Here is a 17,663-nt window from a genome sequence, read left to right as displayed (position 1 = left end):
GCCGCACTTCAAGAGGGATGCGGATAACCTGGAGAGGGTCCAGAGAAGGGCCACTCGTATGGTTAAGGGCTTGCAGGCCAAGCCCTATGAGGAGAGACTAGGGCACCTGGACCTTTTTAGCCTCCGCAAGAGAAGGTTGAGAGGCGACCTTGTGGCTGCCTATAAGTTCATCATGGGGACACAGAAGGGAATCGGTGAGGTTTTATTCACCAAGGCTCCCCCGGGGGTCACAAGAAATAATGGCCACAAGCTAGCAGAGAGCAGATTTAGACTAGACATTAGGAAGAACTTCTTCACAGTTAGAGTGGCCAAGGTCTGGAATGGCTCCCAAGGGAGGTGGTGCTCTCCCCTACCCTGGGGGTCTTCAAGAGGAGGTTGGATATGCATCTAGCTGGGGTCATCTAGACCCAGCACTTTCCTGCCTATGCAGGGGGTCGGACTCGATGATCTATTGAGGTCCCTTCTGACCCTAGCATCTATGAATCTATGAAAAATGCCTGTCCCTTGTTTTTCTGTATCCTTCTGATAGCAGAGGCACTTCAATTCTAAACCAACAATCAGAAAAAGTGGTAGCAACAGCCTAGTATAGCCACGATATAAGCACTAACAAGGTGACAATGTAATATGTGATGGGTATGTAATGTGATCATTAGCAGCAGGGTACCACATGCATGTTGTCCCCAGCCTCAGATTTGGACTGAATTCATCAAATAAATCATGCGTCGGAGATGAACGGAGTAGCTGAGGAAACCTCATCCTTATCAAATGCTTTGAAGGAAAGAACTTCTGACTTTTGTGGTCAAGAGCATGACTTCATGGTAGAAAGCTGAGCGCCACTGATGCATACCTTTGCGTTTGTACTCTAGCAAGATCCTGCTATTACGTATCATTTAAAGAGCAAGCAGTTAGATTTACCTTGAAAATCAAAATGTTCAGTTATTCAGACACTTCGGGCTGAGCTTTGAAACTGAAATATTTGTCATCATAATTCAGTGATTGTGCTTAGAAACACGTTTTAAGAACTTGTTTAGTCACCGTCAGCACAGCAGAGGGAACAGGAAGTTAAGCTGCATCGATGATAAACTGCTTTATCAGTTTATAAGAAACTTCAACTGAGAGACACTGTGGCTGAGAGATGACCATGATCATTCTGAAAGTTTTTCTTTTGACTATGTTTTCTGACTGCTTGGGTAAGTGTGGATTTTTCCCCTTCCTGTTCCTATGTAGATGGAACCCCGTAGAACTGATTGTATCCTTAGAACTGATTTTAAAAAGCCTACTGACCAAAATATATGTCCTCACAACCTCCGGCATCAGTTTGTGTACGGACATATGAGTGAGTTAGGGAAAGTGTTGCTTTTGTTTTAAAAAAGCAGAGGGAAACATTTTATGCAAACGCCAATTCAACATGCATTTAAAAAAAAGTTTCGTAAAGAAGACTAGCACAAGGACAATTTTTCTAGTGAGAATGTGAAGAATCAAAAAATGATGTTGTGTTAATTCCAATCCAGAGTTCCAGGTCAATGCTTGCAAATGTTGTTTGTTTGGAAATTAGACCTTTATATTCAGTGCTTCATTGAAATCATTTCTCACTGTAAAGTTCTAAAATGTCTGCCAGAACAAGTAGCTACTTAAATACAAACTGGTTCAAATTTTGTACTGCAGATTTCATGCAAACGTCACAAAATGCTGCACACTGTTAAATACTGTAATTATGCAGTTAAATAGTGCAGCTGAAGGAGAAGAGATTTAGTAACAGATCTGGATCTTCTCTTCCTCCTCGTGTTACGTCTGAGGTTGTCGATGACAGGTATTTTGCAAAAAAAACAGGGCAGAGGGTGCTCCTATTAAAAGCAAAAATGGGAATTTTATTTTTTACTTCAGTGAGGGTGGGTTTGGGTCCCTTTTCAGGAGGACTATGAGTGATCAAGTTGTGTAAAACAGCTGGTGTGAGGTGCACTGACAAGAAGGCAGGAGAAATTTCCTGTTATTTCTCTGGGTTGGTCCTTTCAAAAAGGAGAATAAAAAGATACTAACGGTTTTGAAAATTATTGCACAACCGTGCTAAAACTTGATTGAAATCCTAAAGATTGGGAGGAATGTTTAGCTAAATCAGGGAGTCCTTGCTCTTTTTTTTTTTTACTTTATTCTTATTTGGGCAAAACTCATATCGATATCAACTGGGCCTGAGTAAGAACTCAGTAAAAACTCATAGCTAATTTAAGGGCCATTATGAGCCAGCTACAGGAGGGAAAATAAATCTGGGGGGTCAGATAGCCCTCTTGCCTTCTGCCTCCCCCCAACTTTTTCTCTTTGCAGCCCCTTCCCTCACTTACCATCAGGCTCTGCTCTCTCTGAGCATGTGGAAGTAAGGAGCAAATTTGAAAACAACCTTGAAATAAACATAGATATAGTAATTTGTAAATTGTTCCCAAAGACTTAGTTCATCCAGAATTGATGCATGTTACCTTTTCTGAAACTGCTGCAAGCTTTAGCATAGCTACTCCATAATCCCACTTTTAAGCAGCACTTTGGCACCTACTTATATATAGTACAAACTTTTTTTTAAATTAAAGACATTTTTCGTGTTCCCAGCCAAATCAAGTCCAAATCCATGTGTCAGCCCAGAACCATAAGTAGCACTACAACTGGCAAACCTCCTCCACCCCCATCAGGGCTTCAGATATTTCCAAATTCTTTTGGCGGGCATCCTACATGCAGGTCCAAGCCCAGAGGCTTGGGGTCTGGATGCCCCCAAGCTTTGCCTGCCCTCAGCCATATGGCCACAGGAACAAGCTCTCATTTCCATAAAATGGGCATTAAGCCCTAACACCTCAGCGGGTACTAAACCACTCCAGAAGAACAGTTACCCATGGGAGGCTTAAGGAAAACGGCCTTCTTGGACCCAGATACATGGTGTTTCCCCTGCCAGATACCTGTTGAAGTGTTGGGGTTTAATGCCCATTTTATGGAAATGGGAGGCTCCTCCCTATCTTGCTCTTCTGGCTATATGGCTGAGGGTAGGTGAAACTTGGGAGCATCTGAGCTCCAAGCCTCCAGGCTTGTGCCTGCACGTAGGATACCTGCCAAAAGACGTTGGAAATATCTGGAGCCCCTGGATGGGGTGAAGGATGTTTGCGAGTTGTAGGGCTACTTATAGTTCTGGACTGACCCATGGATTTGGACTTGATTTGGCTGATTTGGACTGGAACACAAAAAAAACCTTAAAAAAACCAAACAAAAAAATGTAGGTTCCCAAGATCAATCATTTTTGCCACCAAGAGGAGGGTATCAGGGCTGTCTCTGTCCTTCCCACTGTCAGCCTGGTATAGTAGCATCTCTAGTTCCCTGTGGAGGGAACACCCACCCATTTTTTTTAAGGGCAAAAAAAAAAAAGACTTCCTATTGGCATATTTCCCTAATATGGGCCATGTATTTAATAGCCATGCTCCGTGTTGGCTGCATTTAATCAACTTCGTAGTTGGTTTCCATTACTGATGACAGCAGTTTAATGATACGTAATGTATTTAATGTGCCCTCAGCCATATGGCTCACTTGTATGAGAGTATGAATGCAAGATCAGGGGCTGCTTTTCCCATGCCAATTGGGGGGGGGGGGAAATACCTCATCTGTATTTGAGTATATACAGTAGTACTTCCACGTACAATATATGAGCAGCCTATTTGACTGTGTATGACAGGAGGTCTGAGTATAATTTTAAAAGGATTAATCATTTTATTGCCATTCCTACCATTATTAATAAAATGAGATATTCTAATCTCAGCTCTAAAGATGCTTTTATACACGGAAAAGGAAAATATTTGCTCTTATATAAAGTACTGCATGAATATCTGCTTAATTCACCACATATCAAAATAAAATAGTGAGAACATGGTAGGGACTTGGACTAAATTTTCCTCTGCTATATCAGGTAGTGGTCTTAGCTAGTAGCTGGATACAAGCCCTTATGGACCTGCCCTCTGGTTTAAGGTGGCAAATTGTATGTCAATTAAATTAATTGACTAAGTTTCACATTCAGCCCTCCAGCGTGGACAAACCAAACTGAAAAGGAAATTTGCACAAATTATTTAGAAAATGGCATCTTATTCTTACCTATTTGAAGCTGTACAGAGCAAGAACTCAAAAAATGTAATGTTTTGTTTTTTTTAATTTCTAGGCACTCTCAGATTTTATTCTTTTAAATAAATAAAGTTAATATTCATTGTGTCTCTTGTAGTTTCAGGCACATTACATATCCCTTCAGATCAAAATGTTCCTGTAATTTTACAGTGCAGAAGTTAAACACAACAATCCCTACACTGATTCCTACAGCAACATAACTATGCAGAGCTCCATTATTTAAACTTTAAGACAAAAAAAACCCCAACAGAGTCTAGGTTAATGCCGAATCTTATATAAAATTGACTCAATCACACCAAGTTATGCAGATACAGGATATACAAGAGTTGAGGGTTCTTTTATGATCTTTTATCAGACCAACTGTATAGTTGGAAGAGACATTAGATAAGCTTTTGGGCGCAAACTCCCCTTCCTCAGTCCTCTTCCTGAGACCTGAGGAAGGGCAGTTTGTGCAGAAGTTTATTTAGCTTCATTTCCAACTATACAGTTGGTCTCATAAAAATATATCATAAAAGAACCCTTGCCTATTGTACATTTCCTGAACCATCATGCCCACAACAAAGCTGATATAGGATGTGTAAATTTAGCACACTTGATCTTTAGCGTTTTGGGGTGTTTTTACACATGCTCAGGTGCGGGGGGTGGGCTTAATTAGAGCGGCTCCAAGAAAAATAATGGGATTAAATTGCAATAAGGGAGATTTAGGTTAGAAAGGAGATTTAGTTAGGGAAATATTTTTAACTATGGGAGCGGTTAAATGCTGGACAAGATTACCTAAAAAGGCCATTCAGTCTCCATCCTTGGAAGTTTTTTAAAAGCAAGTTAGACGAATGCTTGTCTTAAATAATTTAGATAGGGATGACTCTGCTGCAAGTAGGGGATTGCAGTAGATGGATTTTCTTTCAGCTTTGTTTTTCTATGATTTGTGCATCTAAATTCTCAGCAAGAATGCTGAGTTGGGAGGGGAGTGAAGAATGCCTGTTAAAACCCAGTTAAAGCACAGAGAAATGAATGCACATAAATGCATAACAAATACACAGTAGAGTGACAAATACTGGCAAAATCTGCCCTTGTTTTCAATGCGAGAACACGAGCAATCTTTGTGTAAGTATATATGCCACTGGTGGTGACGGTTACCAATTAGATACAAAGTACAGCTGACACCAAAGGTGCAGGAAGTGCCAGGGTAAGCCTGTCGGCTCAGCTCCAATTTCAAATAAAATCGGAAAATTAAATAGTATCGTTTTATGGATTCTTTTGGCCTTGCAGACAGACTCCTCTAAATGTGTTGCTGATGTAACTGGGTTTACCCAGTCTTGTTTCTCCCAGCTCCATATGCAGGAGGATGCTACTGTGTATAAATTCCCTTTGATATTTTATGTTGTGTTTAGCACTAATGCAGTCACCCATATTTTTCCAGCATATACTGCTAGGGATATGGTTAGGTAACATGTTACTGGTGGTCAAGCACACGGGGATTAAGTTGAGGGGGGTGGGGAGGGATGGAAAAACCCTTCCAAATTCTGCCCATGGCAGAAGCCTCTCAGAATATATTGTCCACATGTTCAAAATGCCATCACATAAGCTCTCTGCTTGGTTGTCCTTATATGACCCACTTAGTTCTACTAGATCTTTTGGCTTTGGCTTCTTCTGAATGGGATTGTGGAGTAAGGTGGTGGCACTTGGCAAAATTCTCTCATTCCTGGTTCCAAATTTTGCAGTCACTCCCTGTCGATTGTACAGACCTGCACAATATAATTTTCTCTTTCCTTTCTTGCTCCTTTTGGTAATCAGTGAAATAGCTCATCCTTTAAATGTCAACATGGTTATAACTGAGCATCTGTGTTCACCTGAACAAGGCAGTTCATGCTTCATAGAACTATTGTTTAAAGCTCTGCAAGCTCGGGCAAACCTCACAATACATTTGGTTTGTATTTTTGAGGCTATCTCAGCAATTGTAGCAGCCGAAACATTGATATTTGATGGGTTTTACCTGAAAGTTTAGATTCTGGAGAACAAGGCAGCAGCGTAAAGGACATGTCTGTATAAACACACACGGACTAAATATAAATCCAAGCCCTGCTTGTGAGAGCAGAAAAGTTGTTGTTTAGAAACAAAAATTGTGTTAATTGGTAATACTGGCTCTAACCTACCCAAAGATGTAGTTGTAGGACTGTGGATAGCTGCTTCAGGTACCAGATGAAATATTGCTAGTAGAGCAGAAAATACTTCCAGGGCTGCTACCCCTACTGACCTGTTCTGTACGTAAAGAACAGATTGTCTGCATGTTCACTGCCACTAATTTCACTTGTTATAAAACAAGGAAAGTATAAAGTATGCAAGTATGGGGTCAACACATGGAGTTAAATATGCTGGTTTCAGTTCAGAGGCACAAGTATTTTCAACATGCTGTAAACTAAAAAGCTTCGCATTATTCATTTTTTCTTTAAAAAAAATGATAAAATTACAATGAAATACACATTTCTTACATAACAAAGAACACTTTCACAGAAAGAAGAGGCTCAGCCTGTATGGGGAAACTTCACTAAATACCCAACAAGAACAATATGTAAAGAACATTAAAGAGAAAGAGCTGAATTTTTAATTTGATCTAATGTATGTATCATTCCTTTGAGAAACGAGGGCAGAACTAACTCAGTAAGAGTGACAGTATTATCACAAAATAGGTTTAGCAATGTTGTAAAATTATAAATAGATTCAAATGTAATTATTGCACTCTTTAATGTTACCTGATTCCTACTTTCAGTTAAAAACTATTTGTTTTTCTTCTATAGCTATGGATACTGATACCTTAAAAGTCAGCCAGACGCCAACAAAAATTATTGCAGAAGCTGGACAATCAGTTGAAGTGACTTGTACCTGGGAAAATCATGACAGAGTTGAGAGGTATAGAGTTACCTGGGAAAAACAGGATCTCAGCTCTCCAGGGACCAGTAGTGAAAAACTAAAAGAGGAAGTTCACAATACAAACACTACTGTACAGAAGAATGAGTTGGTGCTAACGCTCAAAGCTGTTCATGTAAACAACACTGGCATTTACTTCTGTGAAATAAATGTTGAAATCCCTTACCTGAAGAGTGGAAAGGGAAATGGAACAACTCTAATTGTTGCAGAAAAAGGTAAGCAAGCCATAGATAGTAGCTGTCCTGTATGCATGCCACTTCATTTGTCTCTGTCAGGATGGTTCAGTCAGAAATGTATTTGTTATTTTTTTCCCCTTGAGAGTTACAGAACCTGTAATTTGAGCAAAAATCTAAGTACTGAGAGTCCAGCGGGTCCCAGCCTTTTTAGACTCAAGGTACCCCTCAGAGAATGCCAGCTCTTAGTTTTCACTTAGAATTTTCTATAATAAAAAAAATCCAGAACAACTCTTCTGTTGCAAAGAACTCAGCATGATCGCAACAGGTCAGCATGTTTTTGACACTATGGATTCCTATTTGAAATCCCTGGGTTTATCTTGTGAGTCCTGCATAGGTGTTTGTGCACCCACGAATTGTGAGGCTTTCATGGCACTCTAGGTTCTGCAGTTCCTGGTTGAGTATTTCTGAGATAACCTGTCATCAGGTTCTGATATTGCCTCTTCTTGTGACAATTCATTTAACATTTTGGTCTTGGTTTACCCAACTGCAGGATACTTAGATTTCAGGATATCTGAGAGGATTCACTACAATATTATTGGCAATAGCCTTTGGTTCACTGGGTGCTTCCCAGTTCCTCCCCAGAAAAAATTACAATCCAGGTGTGAGACAGCATCTAAGGCTCATAAATAATGGGGCAGGAAAGGAGAGGAGAAGGACACAAGTTACTGCACTAGAACTGCACCATTCCTCAGTTCAGTCGTGGGAACATTCCAGCACTTGTATTTTTATGTTTGATTTTTTTATAAAGTTGAAATAGTAGTAGTATTGGTTCACTATGACAAAGATCATGTTGTTCGTCATGTGATCTGATTGTGTTAAAAGTACCACAGATGTGACAGATATTATATAAGTAAAATCTTTTTCATGATTTATTTTGAAAAAATTAAGGTCTTAAGCCTGAGAGCACTGGAGCTCCTGCCTGCCCCCCTGCCCATCACCTAAACAGGGAGGGCGACCTCACGGAGGGTGCACCCCCTACGTGTCTCCACTGAGTACTATCCTGCTGCAGACTTAGTTAATTTACTCCAGCCTAATAGGAGTGCATATGTAGATATGTAATATTTACTGAGTAGCTAATTAGTCTACTGCACAGTAAACGTCTTGTGTAGATACATCCATGGTCTCCTATTTTATGCCTTTCAGTCAGGAGTGGGCAAAACACGGCCCGCAGGCTAGATGCAGCCCACCAGGCCATTCTATCTGGCCTGTGGGGCCCCTAAAATATTTAGAAAATTAATATTTACCTGCTCCTGGATGCCTGTCAAGGATGGAAGGAGCCAGGGCCAGTAGGACCCAGGGGAAACCAGCAGCAGGACCCAGCAGCACAGCAGCAAGGCCTGCCCGGCCCTGCCCCACCCCCAACTTCCCCACCCCCTCCAGCTGGTGTCCCAGGGACTGCACCAGTGGCCCCAGAGCATGGTGGCAGGAGTACCAGGTCTGACACTAGCTGTGCTGGAGGTGGGGTAGGGGTCCCACGCTCCTGCCGCCCCGTTCTGGGCCCTGCTGGCACTAGCACCAGGACACCAATGTAGGCCGTGCACTCCCTCATGCCCGCTCACTGCCACTCCCCCCTGCCTGTAGCTGCCAATCCCCTGCTTTTCTGCCCACTGCTGGCCACTCCAGCACCGTGTGGCTCCTGGATGCATCACTGGTGTGCGGGAGCATGGGGCCCGCACTGGTACCCTGAGGCCAGGAACGGGAGTGGGGTGTGTGTGTGTGTGTGTGTGAAAGAAGGGAGAGGCAGAGTGTGTGTGTGTGTGTGTTTGTTCATAGGGTGAGTCCCATACACACCCCGCCATACGCATGCACCCACACCCCCCTCACACTGCCATACATGCAGATCCCTACACCCACACCCCCTCACACACCCCAGCCACCCTCCCCCCACACCCTACAATACCTCTACACACATACCCACATCTTCCCCCACACACCCACACACCCCCATAAATCTATACATACCCCTCTATGCCCCCCATCCCCCACAATATACAAAAGTAAGGCTTCATTTTAAGCTACTGTGCAATCACCTTTATGTACACTACACAAACACAGGACAACAATATTTTTTGAAATCAAATTAATGAATGTTGTAGATGTTTGCTTTTTAGAATATAACTTGGTATTTTTCTGGCTCCAAGATGGCAAAACCCCTTGCCGAAAGGAGTGCCTCCTGGGACAGGGGGAGGGACTTCTGGTGGCAAAGGTCGGGGGTTTGGGGGCAGAACTTCCAGTCACAGGATGGAGACCAGGGGGTGGGGCACCTGTGAAGCCCTTGACCACTTGCGAAAACTCAGCAAGCGGCCCTACACCTGAAATAATTGCCTACCCCTGCTTTACCTAACAAATAACTTGATTTGAAATGTTTGATTACAGATTCCACATCAATGAATAAGATCTATTATTTTATGACAATTTCAGTCATCATTCCTATCCTACTATCAGGGGGCTGGTTATATGTTCACTGCAAAAGGCAACAGGACTCCCAATACTCTGGTAAGTGGCACTGCATTTTGACATACAAACTCTAAACGCTAGGTGTTGAGTTCAGGATCTGTGTATCATGTCATAGCAGCACCAGGAGGGGAACTGCATGGTGCTTCTGTTACACTTCTGTTTTGGCTCTTCACGGCCATCCATACAACAAGCTACTGACAGATTATTTCAAGGTGGTGACCAGGAGATCTGGTCTACATGTGTTTAAACAAAACCTTTCTTCAGCCCCTATGCACCTTTTCCTTGTTTGGGCTCCTGCAAAGAGCAGTTTGTGAGGGTGCTAAATGGGTTGGTGTGTTAAGCCTTGGCTGGTCAGGATACATGATACTGGCTGGTTCTCTAAAGGATGCTAAATGCAGAAAATTAGTAATTTCTCTCTTACAGAGTGTACACATTGTATGTTGAACACAACCTTGAAGTTCCAGCTTTTTAAAAAAAAACAACTATATATATAAATCATTTTGGAATTATGTTGTACCTGTGATGGTCCAGGAATTATGCTAAGGGTAAGAATTGTTGTGGTGATATCTTTCATTGAACCATCTGTAAAACATACTACCCAAAACAATCCTTGCCTCTTGCATATATGTAAATAGGTTTTTATCCCATCTCATCAGTATGTTGCAATCTTCCACTCAAAAGAATTAATTGCAAAACTGTTTGTTCCCCATTGCTTCATTTCATCTGGTTGTTACTTAAACATAAAGATCTCAATTAATCTTTATTTTCAAAAAGCATTTTTTGTATTTGCTTTGTGTTCACGGCAAAATCCCACCCTTTTGTTACCAAAATGGCGAGATGGAAAAGCTCACAGAAAACCCCAAGTGCAATTACAAGATAAACAGGACAATAGCAAACTTAGCACCCTCCAGCAGTGGTAAACTAAATCTTACACATGGCAGTACTCTGCAGTTGTAAGGTAGCACAGCTAATTGGCTTTGTGACATGGTCATGTGTGAGTGCTGAGCAGAATTTATTCTGCTCCCTAACTGATCAACAACTCAACAGGAGTTGAGAATATCCGAGGTACTGGGGTCTGAGGTTTCTGCGCCCTTGACTGTCACAATATCCTAAACACTTATTAGCTCACCAAACATTCCCATGAAAGATCACTTTAGTCTCCCAATATATGACTCTTGAAAAGCATAATGACCAAACAGTGGCTGTCTGGTTTTTTTATGATATTGTGATTCGCCCAACCTTCAGTGCCAGTTAGACGACATCAAGAGGAACAGATGCTTCAGGTTCCTGAACTGGATGAAGGAAATGAGGAGAGAAATGAAGCAAATGATGGAAATTCTTCATCTAACTCATCCGAATGGGTAAGTGACTTATAAGAGGGCTTTGGCTGTGAGAAAAGTGAGGTACTTCACAGTGGGAAGCTGAGCAGAAAGAATACAAAGCGAGAACAAGACTCTTGTTGACAGGAAAGTACCCTAATACATGACAGAAAGTCATAAAAAAAATAAATGTGCTATCATTAAAAGCATAACAAATGTCCTTTCTGTTCTTAAAATCTGCATGTCAGAAAGGCCTGGAATTATACATAATGAGGTATGGAAATGAAGAAAAGGGGAAAATGAGAAAAGCAAACAAAAAGAATATTATAGGTTGAATGAAACTACTCCGTAAGCCGAGTGGGCAGCATGGTTGGCCCCAGTGATTTAATAGACTGTGTCTATTGCCAAAGAGAATAATGGTGAGATGGCAACATGAGAGCCATCTCTTGCACTTTGTGAGAGCAGAGCACACACCATTTTAGCATGGTTTCATGCTTCAGGCTTTCATGCCTTATCCCATCAAATGCTGTAGTTTGCCTGGGCATTCTCCCCCACGCTGCCTGTGATTAGTTGTTTTAGTACATCTAAGGCTGTGGGTAAGACCTTCAGAACAGAGTACAAGTATATATGCATCAGGCAACGAATATAAACGTACCATGTTATGCTCAGATTTTTTTTATATATCTAATGCTGTGCCATAGCAAAGTACAGGTCATCTGGAACTTTGGAGGTGTGGCTTTATATCAGAGGTGTCCAACCTTTTTGAATGTGGGGCCAGATCACAAACTTTTATCACCCAGTGGGCCGGCGAGCCATATTCAAAGACCTCACCGGAAGTGGCATCACATCGGGAAGTGATGTCACGTGACCTTTGACATCAGTGAAGTTGCAGGAAGTGACAATGAAATGGGTCTGGAAATGTGGTTTAAAATAAAAACTAAAAACAATATAAAAGCAAGAATGAAATAATCCCAAATACTTGGCTAAAATAAACACTTTTGCTTCTATTCACTTCTCAATGAATGAAAGAAGCATAATGCAAGTCGACAGATCAAATGTGGAAAAGATATCAGCCAGAGTGGAAACTAATCAAAGCAACAAAATATGGGCATTTTTGAGAATAATCTTCAAGAAGATTTACTTTTATTGAATTAATAACTTGTTAGTAACACATCTTTAAAAAGTAGTAACAAGTTGAACCCCCAATCCCGCACAAAGAGAAACAGAAGCAAACACAAGATATACAGCTCTGGCATCAGCTCCATGCTGGCTGCGACTGCACGGGCACACCTCTGGGCAGGCTGTGCTGTCCTGCTGTCTGCTCCAAAGTGCTAGATGTCGTCTTATGTTGCTTTGAAGTTAGCTCTGTTTCCTTGGTGAATCTCATGATGCTGCTTCTTTTTTCCCCTTTACAAGCTGCAAGCGTTGTCTGTTCCTTCTTAAAACATGTACTTCCGGTGTGACTACTTTACAGGATCTGGGAGTTAGTTGATGAGAAACAAGTGCTTTTTGTTTCCATGTTCGTTCATCTGAAATGAGCACCATATCTTTGTTGTGCAGTTGTGATAAGTCCTTGGAATCCCTGTCATAGTACCGTTTTTATTTGAGTTTGTTGAATTTTTAAAATGTTTTCACATTTTGCTTTTCATTGTGATGAGCGTCACCCACAAGATTTGGCAGCCTGGTTTTGAATTTCTGATAAACAGCATTTCTGCTGGGGACAATCAATGTTTCCTGGGTGTTACCTTGTTAATTTAAGAGTGACAGATAAACATCAGCATGTGAATCTGTAGCTTTTTTCAACAATTTCTTCACTATTTGTACTCCATTTCCCACTAGACCATTGGATTGTGGATATTTAGGACTTGAAGTGTTGTGATGGAATCCATATTTGCTTGCAAACTCTTTAAAATCAAGACAGTTGAACTGGGGTCCATTGTCTGTTCTCACAATTTGTGGAATCCCATGTCTAGCAAAAGTCTATTTGATGTGAGTTATGACATGGATTGCTGTTCTACTTACATGCAAAGCAGTTTCAGGATGGTGAGAATAATAATTCAGCACTAATACATCATTTTTTTCCGGCATGCATGAATAATTCAATGCCCACTTGATGCCACGGAGCTATGGGCTCCTCCATGACCATCATGGATTTTTTTTGTGCTGATCTGTGTTTTAGGCACATTGTACAAGCTGTTACAGCATCTTCTATGTCATTATTTATGTTGGGCCAGTATAGAGCACCTCTTGCTCTCCTTTTGCAGGGCCATAGGTGCAGGGAGGAAAAAACGACTGGAATTGGAGCCTGCTGCAGCCATGAGGCCACCTCGTCCTCCATGCCCGGGGCTGTTCCCTGGCTCTGGCAGCCCCTGTAAACCACTGCCTTGCACTGACCCCAGCCCTGTACTGCCTGGTAGGACCTGGACTGGAGCCAGCCTCAGCTGCATCACCAGGCCGGAAAGGATGGAGACCCTGGGACCTGACACCTGCCCTGAGTCATCCCTGGGAAGAACCTGGTGTAGCCCAGCGGCTCCTCCAAGGGTGCAGGCGGGTGGCTCCTGCCATTGCATGCACCACAGGAGAGCCAGGGAAGGGCAGGCACGTCCCTCTCCCTCTTGTCTCTCTTGCACCATGGCCCTGGATGAGCCACTGGGCTCTGATTGCACCACGACCCGGCCTGGCTAGGGCCCCATTCGCAGTAATCGGGCCCCAGCTGGGCTGGGTCGTGGGGCAGTCAGAGCCTGGGGGCTCCTCCAGAGCCCGTGCAGTGCTGGGGAGTGAAGCAGGGGGCACATGGACCCCTAATCCTTGCACAGGGCAGGGGCAGGCCACAGCTGGACTCAGCCTCTGCTCCGTGTACCTGTGCCTCACTGCCACTGCTGCTTTGAAAGTGGCATGGTGGCATGTGTGTCCTGCCACTGGGCGAGCCTGTCAGCAAGGCACATGGCACTGCGCCATGCCACATTCAAAGCAGCAGCAGCAAGGCGTGGGCACAGAGGCTGAGCCCAGCTGCGGTCCGCCCCTGCCCTGTGCAAAGATTGGGGCCCCCTGCTTCATTCCCTGGTGCCGCGCTGGCTTTGGAGGAGCCACCGTGCTTTGATTGCCCCACAACCCAGTCTGGTTGGGGCCCAATTCACTGTAGACAGGGCCCAGGCCAGGCCAGGTTGTGGGGCAATCCTCACAGTGCAGAAGGGAGTGAGGCTGGGGTGGGTGATTCACCCTGCCCCACCTCACTCTCAATCTGCACCCCCTCCAGCCTGATTAAAACGAATTTACCTGCCTGCAGGATGGGCAGCGGTGGTGCTGGAAGGGAGTTATGGGGGGAGTTGCAGCCACCCCACAATTTGCTGTTATCCATCTGACCCCGCTCCCAGTGCCACTGCTACCTGCCCCAAATGCAGTCTGCCTCCCTGCTCTCCTAGAACAGCCCAGCACAGCCCTGGCCCCAGCCCACAGCAGCAGCCTGCTCTGCCCCACACAGATGCAGGAGCATATGCCCCCTGTGCCTCCCAGGGTGTGTGTAGCAGCAGGAGTCATGCCCCCAATAACAGGCTGAACAATGATGACTCAGGGTGGGCATGTGGGTCCCAGGGGCTCCGTCCTCTCCAGCTCGGCAGCACAGCCGAGGCTGGCCCTGCTCCAGCCCTCAGTTCTGGGCCCCCCCAGGTGATGCAGGGCTGGGGCCTGGGTGAGTGCAGGGAGGGAGCTGGCGCCGGTGCAGGGCTGGGAAGCATCAGAGTCATTGGTGGGGGAGGTGCCAGTGCTGGGCAACAACCCACAGGAGGCCCGGCCCCGATCTCAATCCTGGGTCTGGGTCGGCTTTCTCCTGATCTCTGCCCAGTCCCAGCCCCAGCCCCACTCACTCCTTCCCTCCCATGGCCCTTTCCCCTCCCTCCACCCCTTTCTCTGCAGACTTTCCTGCCTGGGGGGATGCACATGCGCTCATCCTCCCCCTCAAAAAAAATGTTTTCCCTCTGCCTATGATGTTAACTAATCTATCCAGTTCTTTCTTCAGTTTCTCCCTTAGCACAAAGGGAACATTTTTTGGCCCCTCTATCTAATTTAAAAGTTATCATTAGTCCACTCGTATCCAGGTTGATTTTCCAATCCTTGGAAGAATGAACTTCTTGCTTTGTACCAATGAAGAATTCTTCCTCTTTCTTGTTGCATAGAGCATGCAAGTGCTGTTTTTTGTATGGTGTATCCTGCTCTTTTCTGCAAACTTGCAAAGTGATTGAATCTTTTGCAGTTGTTGCAGAATTTACTAAATGCAGGGCATTGCATGGGTTTGTGGTAACCCCCACCGCATCTGCAGTTTACCAGTGTTTCTTCAAGCAATTCTCTTTGGCCTCCATTTGCCTACTTCATAGTAGGCAAATGGAGGCCAAAGAGAATTGCTGTATTATTTGTGTGTTGACTTAGGCTTTTCCAGTCTTGTAATCCTATCTTGTTCACCTCGTTCTGTTTTTTCCTCCAGTTTCTGCAGCTTGATATTTGTTATCTCAGCCACTTGGCACATTCTAACTGATTTTTCCAAATAAAGCTCAGGATCCTCTAGCAGTCTTTACCTGTGGACTGTATCCCTCATACCCAATACTATTTGGTCTCTGATCATGGACTATTTTAGGTCTCCAAAGTTGCATGTTTGGCTCAGCAGTCTGAGGTCTTTGACAAACTCCTCTGTTGTCTCACATTCTTTCTGCTGTCTCAGGTGCAAATTATACTGTTCAAAGGTTTCATTTTGTTTGGATATACAATATTCCTCAAACTTTTTTGCTGTGTCATAGCTTTTTTGTTCTGCTTCTGACAGTTGCAGGCCATTATAAAGAGACAGAGCTTCTGGGCTTGCTATATTTAAAAAAAAACAACCTACCTTGAGTGGACCTTCCTTCTTTGTAGCTCCACTGGCTGTCATATATATGGCGAAGCTCTATTTAAGATTCTTACAGTTTTCTGCTGCATTGCTGGACAGCTTTAACTCCATTGTTCTGTCTTTCTTCGCACCCTTCTCCTGATACCATGTGTAGTTCTCAAAAGACTAAGGAGTTAAGCTTATAGAACAATAAAGTTTGTTTATTCAGAAAGCAGTGCTCAGCCTTCTGCTGTCCCTGAGCCAATGTAACAACTTATACATAATACTCTTAAAGGTATCTACACACTTCTTATTTATTGTATTTAGGAATCATGGGCAATTGTAATTGTTTTCTACAGGGGCGATGCATAGTGGGTGCACGCGGGTGCACACGCACCCCTTGTGTGTGGCTGTGCACATGCACCTCCTGCAAAAAGGCGCTGCCAACAGCAGTCGCTACTCGCCACCCTGCTGCTGGCACTACTGGCAGTATCTGTGGGCAGTCCATGATTGCCCCTGGCCGCTGCTGGCAGTGCCTGTGGGTGGGAAATGAAAATGGGATCTTTTTGCAGAGTCTAGAATAGCACCTACTGGTGTTTTTTAAACTGAAGTCAGGCAGAAGGTGGGTAAGGGTGGCACCGTAGACACTAACTGGTTCAGAAAAGTATGAACTTTTGCAAGCAGCAACTTACTTTATCAGATATTAGTGAAGTAGGCTGTTGCTTACAGAAGGCCATGCCTCTCTGAACTAGTCAATCTCTAAGGTAACACACCTTGCCCTGGCTTCCACCTGAATACCTCATTAATTAAATACTAGTTTGATATCATAAAAATTGGCACATCCAAGAAACAGCATTAGGGTTGTAAAAAAAACTCCATGCATATATGAGGGGTTTCACAAGGCTTGAACAATCGATGTGGAAGAAATGTGCTATTTAAATACAAAAGGTCATTTTAAATAGAAAAGGATTTTGGCTCTGAAGAACTATAAACACTGTTGAACACAGATCCAGCACTTTGAAGCTGGTCCTATCTTTGTAAGGGAAAAGACCAAACCCCTGCATCCAAGTACATCCAGATATCAGAAGGCTTTTTTTAATTTTGGATTTATTGAATTTTGGGCATATTTATAAGATTAAGACTCTGTGATCTTTAAGATGGACATAGTTTTCTCCTTTGTTTTCTGAGTTTCTGTTCTAGCTGGCATATGTTACATAACTGTTCATTTTAAATACACTTTAATAATGTAAGTTACTGTAACTGGATTTTTTTTTTTTTTTTTGGTTTTCCAGGCTATTTCTGCTCTCTATGACTCACTTGATTATTTTGCAATGAGGCGAGATGAAGACAAAAGACTCCCTGTCACTTCCACATCAGATGTGGCAGATCAGTAAATTTCATGTAGCATCTGGGAAGTCTGCACGCGAGCAAAGTAACAAGGACCCTCTACCTGCTTTGACATTCAGAGGTGAAAGAACTTGTCACTGGTAAGGAGATAAAGATAACAGAAGCAAAGCAACTGGAGACAAAAGCATGATTTGCCTCTGGATCTTTACAAGTGCGACTGGAATTCAGTAAGGTCTTTTTGCTCCCCCCAGCATATCAATGTGACTGCAAACTCAGTACCACACAAGAACTAAGAATAATGCATGAATAATACTACTTTTTCTGACTTTCAAAAACAAGAATCCAGGACATTTTTGTTGCTGGAGTTGTAAAGGGCTGATATTTTCC

The 17,663-nt window shown here is 43.3% G+C and overlaps 1 protein-coding gene across 1 annotated transcript; it reads left to right on the top strand.

Annotated features, from left to right (window-relative positions):
• The first annotated feature begins 1,135 nt into the window (after positions 1-1,135).
• Positions 1,136-17,323, top strand: TMIGD2 (transmembrane and immunoglobulin domain containing 2). The gene is made up of 5 exons (XM_025195118.1): positions 1,136-1,190; positions 6,936-7,280; positions 9,678-9,797; positions 11,004-11,119; positions 17,222-17,323. Exons 1-5 carry the CDS (start codon positions 1,136-1,138, stop codon positions 17,321-17,323), a joined length of 738 nt encoding a protein of 245 aa, XP_025050903.1.
• The last annotated feature ends 340 nt before the right edge of the window (positions 17,324-17,663 follow it).

Source organism: Alligator sinensis, unplaced genomic scaffold, assembly GCF_000455745.1.
Source record: "Alligator sinensis unplaced genomic scaffold, ASM45574v1 scaffold421_1, whole genome shotgun sequence".
Lineage (NCBI taxonomy): Eukaryota > Metazoa > Chordata > Crocodylia > Alligatoridae > Alligator > Alligator sinensis.
The sequence above is the reverse complement of the archived record's forward strand: the minus strand, read 5'-3'. Positions and strand labels throughout refer to the sequence as shown.

Bases quoted from the DNA above. Each gene is read 5' to 3' on its own strand.
- TMIGD2 (XM_025195118.1), top strand. From the start codon at position 1,136: ATGACCATGATCATTCTGAAAGTTTTTCTTTTGACTATGTTTTCTGAC. The intron at 9,798-11,003 runs GTAAGTGGCACT...CCCAACCTTCAG, and splicing joins ACAGGACTCCCAATACTCTG to TGCCAGTTAGACGACATCAA. The intron at 11,120-17,221 runs GTAAGTGACTTA...TTGGTTTTCCAG, and splicing joins CATCTAACTCATCCGAATGG to GCTATTTCTGCTCTCTATGA.